This window comes from Nelumbo nucifera, chromosome 1, assembly GCF_055504915.1.
Source record: "Nelumbo nucifera cultivar China Antique chromosome 1, China Antique-T2T, whole genome shotgun sequence".
Lineage (NCBI taxonomy): Eukaryota > Viridiplantae > Streptophyta > Magnoliopsida > Proteales > Nelumbonaceae > Nelumbo > Nelumbo nucifera.
Genome location: NC_142649.1, coordinates 78,531,521 through 78,537,520, shown reverse-complemented (window position 1 = coordinate 78,537,520; position 6,000 = coordinate 78,531,521). Strand labels below are relative to the sequence as shown.

Here is a 6,000-nt window from a genome sequence, read left to right as displayed (position 1 = left end):
GAATAATTATAGTTAATAAAATGGATGAACTAAGTTATTGAAAAACAGGGTGCAACTAATTTCCTCTTATTGCTCGGTTGCACTCACTTCTCTATAGAAACTGGATATAAAACCTATCTAAATGAAATATTTCAGCTATTTTTTGCCCATTTTATAATAAATACTTTGTTTACCACCCCTCCTAATTTGTTTTATATAAACTACATGAAAAATAAAGTTTTGTTTTCTTGGTAAGGGAAAAACATAACTCAACCATTTAAATGAAACAATGGGGATTTATGAAAAGGGTTCTAATCAACGTTTTAAAAAATGACTCGGAAATGGAATCGTTCTAGTCACCTGTTTCTGGGTCGATGGTCTAATCATCCGGTTCGAATGGATGGCCCGCTCTGACAAATAAATTAAAAAAATAAAAAAACGGTCAGAAAACGTTGAACGAGTGGACGGGTCAACGATTCATCCGTCCGAATCAGAGGGTTATTGACTTTTTCAACAATTTTTAGCCAAAAATCATATTTGGGGTAAAACGGAACTGATTGCCTGGACGATTCCTGGGCGAACAGTCCGACCATCTGAATCAATGGCAGTTAAAAAAAAACCTTGATTCTACCCTTATATGTCATAGTAGGAGGAACTGAGGAAACTGGAAGGCAGGCCTACGATGCCAGCTTCTCTACTCAACACAGGCCGGTATAAGGAGTAAGGAATAAGCCCATTGTGGGAGGGGGGTTTCTGCATTTGACATGCGTTGTGTTAATTGGGCTCTGGTGGTTGAACACTTGTGTGTGTTCCAGATAAGCTACATTCAAAGTAGCTTTATATTTGAATAGTGGGTTAGGCATTATAGGCTTTCCAAATTTTTACCAAACACAACTTCTGAGACATTTCTGTATAGGTCCCCGCTCAAAACGTCAAAAGCCACGCACGTCCCAAACGGGCACTAAGCTTAAAAAACCCAAGCTCAGCTGCCTACATTGAAAATTAACTCGAACCCTGCAGGCTGCCTCTCAGTGCTCACACGTAAATGACATGAGAGGTCGGTCCGAGGTTTGAACTTGAAGCGTTACCATCACAAGAAACGAGCACGCCTGCTTGTTAAGTTCTGAGGCCTAATTTTGGGTTTGCGTTTCAAATCAAGATCCCTACTTTTCCACCTGAAACCTAAAATTATGTGGTCTGTTTTCTTCTCTCCACACACAATCCACAGTAGTAAATGGTCCTTATTTCAACACCTACTTATCGGTTGGTTGGTTCGTCTTTGAAAACTATTCTCCTCCTACTTCTTCTTCTGCCTCCAATCTCCAACCTCCGAATTAACGTTTTATGGTGAATGTTAGTCACGCTATTTATTGTCTTTAGATCATCTCAGCCCTTCAATTGAAAATCGGATTTGGTCCTTACAACACCGTTCTCACATTATAGGTACAGTCCCTTGCAGCCTTGCAAACATATAGATACGGAAATATTCCCAATACACGGATGTAAAAGACTGTGCAACCGGTGTGAGCACGGTTTATGAGCACTGAAGACGATCTCCTTCAATTGGTGGTCTACTCACTACTACAGTACTACCAACTCTCAATACTAAACCAATCCTTCCGAGGCCAAGCCCAGTCCAGCCCAATCAGATGGCTCTTAGTCTTAGATGCCCAAACCCACCCATGACCTAACCACAGATCGTCTTAACATATGGCCCATCATGCTTACTGGGCCCAAAACCCATATGGCTTGTGACCAAGTAATGCGTAGAAGTCTCATCTAGTCATATGGCTTTGACAACAATTTACATTTTTCCTTTTTAAAATGTAAAAATTTCCTTTTACGGGCTCAGCAAAAGGACAAACAAAAGCCTTGTCCTCCCACCATACGAAAGGAGATGGATAAAAGGCACGACTACTGATCATTTGGGCCCCACCAACCCACACCATCAATTCTTCCTTTACTACTATATAACTCCCAAGTCCCAACCTTTCTCTGTAATTTCCATCTACTAGCCTTTCTCGTTACGGTAGGACAACTCCCACTGTAACATTTCACCTTTTCGCCTTTTCAATCTCTTGTTTTGCTTTGGTCGGTTCTGGCCCTTCAGCCGAGCTGTTCGGCACGTGCCAACTGTATCCGCACGCATGAGGCCGGCGCCTCAGGCCCTGAGCCCCGAGGAATCCTCCTGCAACTTCCGTATGTAACGGTCATTTAATTTACCGTTGAGAAATTCCCTTCCTTTTTTAAAATTCAAAAAATATATATATATATATACTCTGACACCTTTCAATTAGTACCAGAACCCAGAAACAGTAGTTCGTTGTTTGGATTCTCTAGAAAGATTAGCTTCCCTTTAGCCCTTGTTTAGTAGTTTAATCTTCTTGAATTACCTAACTGCCCTCTGAACCAGACGGTGAACCGGGTTCGTTGTGAGTTGCCGGGTTTGGTTTATCTGACCATAAACCCTCTTACAAAAAGAATTTTATTTTGTCCTTTTCTGGCAGAGAATTGATATTTGGTTGTTTGTAGAAGGACATTTTAGTCAAGTCATCACATGAAGTAAGGCCGAAATTATGTACCCTACAACTCTCTCTCCGTCAACTTGCTGCCAGGGCCCAGGAGCATGAGTAAAGGAAAGCCCAGAGCTCATCACTCCTCGATCTGCTTAACCATCGAACATCTTTCTCCACATCGAACGGTTGTCAATTCATCGCAAACAGTTTCTCCCATTCCCTATATATTATGCCTCCTTGCTTCCCTTCAAATATCCTCTCTCCAGCTCTCCTCTTGTCTGCCTCTCACTTTGTAAGCTTCCCCAACAGGGAACCAGACGGAAAGGTAAGAATCCAATCCCACCGAGTTCGTCTTACCGGATAACATGGCGGTCTTCTCTCGGAGCTCAAGCAGTTGGATCCTCTCGCTCAAGGTTTTGCTGATTTCAGCTGGTGTTGTTTCCTTGGCTGTGATTCTAAAGCTTTCTGTTCCGGTGATAATGGAGTTCGTAGCTACTGAGGTTCCTCTGATATGGGGGTCTCTGCTCTCGTGGCTTACGCCTCCTTACCTCTACGTTATCATTAACGGGATCATCATCACTATAGCTGCGTCTTCGAGGTTTCAGCAGAAGGTCGATGAGCAGCGGCCCGAGATGGTGGGGGCTCCCCTGAAAGCCGAGGTGCAGCCTGATTTTGTTGTCACCACAGCTGTGTACGAGGATGCCGCTGTTCTAGACGAGCATGTAGTGGTGGAACGACCGGAGTTAGGATATGATGTTGTTGCGATGAAGAACCCCGAGGAAACTCCAACAGAGTTTGAATCTTTGGAGCCTTTGTCAGGGTACGGTCAGGGTCAAGCAGAGGCTGTCGAGGTTAAAACTCTTCTGACGAGAGCTCCGGAGGAGTATGACGAGGATGATTTTGTTATCTCTAGATCGACTTGGACTCCGCAGCGGAGGGATTCGACGGAAGTTCCAACGGAATATTCCTTCCCAACCGAGAAACCTCTGGTTTCTGTAAGGTTTGGTCGGAAAATCGTCAGAGCTAGCCCTGAAGGTATTACTACACTCTCACTCTCTCTCTCTCTCTCTCTCTGAAATTATTGGCAATATATTATAAGGATAAGATTTTTAGCGAGAAGGTAACATGTACCGGCCTTCTTGGTGCACGTTATCAGAAGCCCATTTTCTTTGTTTATAATTTGCATCAATTTCCTCGGTGGTGGAAGGAGATTTTCCCGTCGTATTGCCATGAATCCGGCTGGCTCCCGGCGGGAATGCTTCTGGTTTCTTTTCTTTTTCAGTTTTTGCTACTTTGTTTTTTTTTTTTTTTCAATTTCTTTTCGTTTTTCATAATTTATGGCCATTATATGTGATGAGAAAAAAACTGCGTTTATTTGCCGCTAAAATCTATGGAGAAATATAAAGATTCCAATTTCCAATTACATAGTTCTGGCACTGTTCGATCAAGACAAATGCGTAAACAGAGATTGCAATTTCTAGATAAAAAGTTCATAGAAATGTATTTGGGAAAATATTAACGTTCCGATGACATTGTTTACTGTGACTACTGATTAGGTGGAAGGGCGTTGCGGGTGGCGAAGCCGAAACGAAACGATACGCTGGAAAACACGTGGAAGACGATAACGGCCGGCCGGCCGATGCCACTGACGAGGCATCTGAAGAAGTCGGAGACGTGGGAAACACACGGTCGCCATAGCAACCCGAGCCAGGGAACGCAAGAGCCAAGCCCCGCGAAAGTGAAGAAAGCAGAGACGTTCAGGGACCGTACTAATCTGGAGACGTCGCTGAGTCCGTCCCCGGGTGGTTCGGGGAAGTTTCGGAAAGAACCGTCGCTGAGTCAAGACGAGCTGAACCGGCGGGTGGAAGCGTTTATAAAAAAATTCAATGAAGAGATGAGGTTGCAGAGGCAGGAGTCGTTGAATCAATACAGGGAGATGATTAACCGTGGAACCCATTAAAAGGAAGAAAATGTTTCTGTTTTTTCATTTCTTTCAGAAAATTTACGAGGATGAGGGAAAAAATAGTCTTAAGTCTGCTTGACTTTGTTTTGGGTTTCTTTATTTATAGAAATGGAATTTGTTATAATGGATGTCTGTATAAAGGATTGATTTGTTTGCAGTGGTTCTTAAAATCGGATAGTAAATACTAATAGTTTGATTGCATTAAAAAAAAAAAAAAAACTGTTTCTACTTCTAACCTTTACATTTGATTTGACAGAGGGAGACCGCTCGATTGAATCATCTATCGTTAGCTCAAATTTTTTACAGTCTACAGTGTCGTAATACTTATCCGAAAAAATTACGATAAACTAGTGGGTTTGTAGGTGTAAAAGACTGAAGTGACGTACAGGATCCTCCTCCGGTTCCGGCGGAGGATTCAGAATAAAGAATTCAGAGTGATAAAATCCAACGCCAAAGTATTGCGCAATGCGCATAATACAAGGGAGCGAGAGCGGAATATGTGGGTTACACTGGACAGAGAGCTCTCTTCTCGGGCTGCACTGGTGGGCCCATAGTCCTCTGGATTTTGTTGTTAGACTTTACTTAGGCCCATCAAGTTGTGGGTATACTATGGACTCTGGATTTTGTTGTCGTTGCCGCTGCATTTTATATGAATACAAGCCATGTGCAACGATAAAGAGATGCCAAAGAGAATAATGATAGAAATTAGACGCTGTGTAGGCTCTTTCTCAAAGAGCGGGCACGACTAATAATTCAATAAATGAATTTCTTTTAGATTTTTGATGAGGGGGCACCGTACCCGTAGAGAAAGAGAGAGTGAGGTTCCTCTCATAGTTAATTTGTATATTATTAAAATGCTTTCAGATTCTCTTTTATTTCAATCAAACCAAACACAGTTTATTATTGCTTAACCCAATTCCCAGAATTAGAACACTGATTGAACTTGGGGAATGAAATTAGAGTATAAGCCATCATTAAAATTCAAAATAGATAATTAATTAAGAGATCAAATGCAACAATGGATTAACGTGACATGATAAAAGCACAGGTCACAGGGGAATCAATCTATCATTATTAGTGTGCTTAGCTCATGGTGGAATTAATGACAGGTGCACACTGAAGCCAGCAAATTATTTATATAGAAAACCCAATTCCGGTCTTCCATTCCATGTTACTATGTTTATGTTAGGTGTGTGTTATGTGTAAGTCAACACTCAACAGCCAAACGATGCCTAATGAAAATGCTAAGTTATTCGGACGTGGAGTGTAGGAAGGAGAAAGAGAGAGAGAGAGAGAGCTTCTCATCTCCATGTGACTGTGACTCTGTGAGGGGGTTTTGATCAAGGAGTTGAATTTGGAGGAGGCGTATGAGTATGTGTTAATTAAGGCATCGTTTTCACTAGTTGGCAGATTTAGTTAAGTGGGTTTAGACTTTTGGAGGGAGTGTCAGTTGAGTACTGTTATTCCTTAGGTACTGCGTGCATGTCTATTTGGTCATACATAGGTCCAGTTCGTGTATTTTGATAAGTTATTTATCTGGGT

At 42.1% G+C, this 6,000-nt stretch overlaps 1 protein-coding gene across 1 annotated transcript; it reads left to right on the top strand.

The window, feature by feature from the left end:
* The first annotated feature begins 2,744 nt into the window (after window positions 1-2,744).
* LOC104605671 (uncharacterized) lies at window positions 2,745-4,615 on the top strand. The gene is made up of 2 exons (XM_010270520.3): window positions 2,745-3,530; window positions 4,052-4,615. The coding sequence occupies exons 1-2, from the start codon at window positions 2,861-2,863 to the stop codon at window positions 4,453-4,455; spliced, it is 1,074 nt and encodes a 357-aa protein (XP_010268822.1). The 5' UTR covers window positions 2,745-2,860; the 3' UTR covers window positions 4,456-4,615.
* The last annotated feature ends 1,385 nt before the right edge of the window (window positions 4,616-6,000 follow it).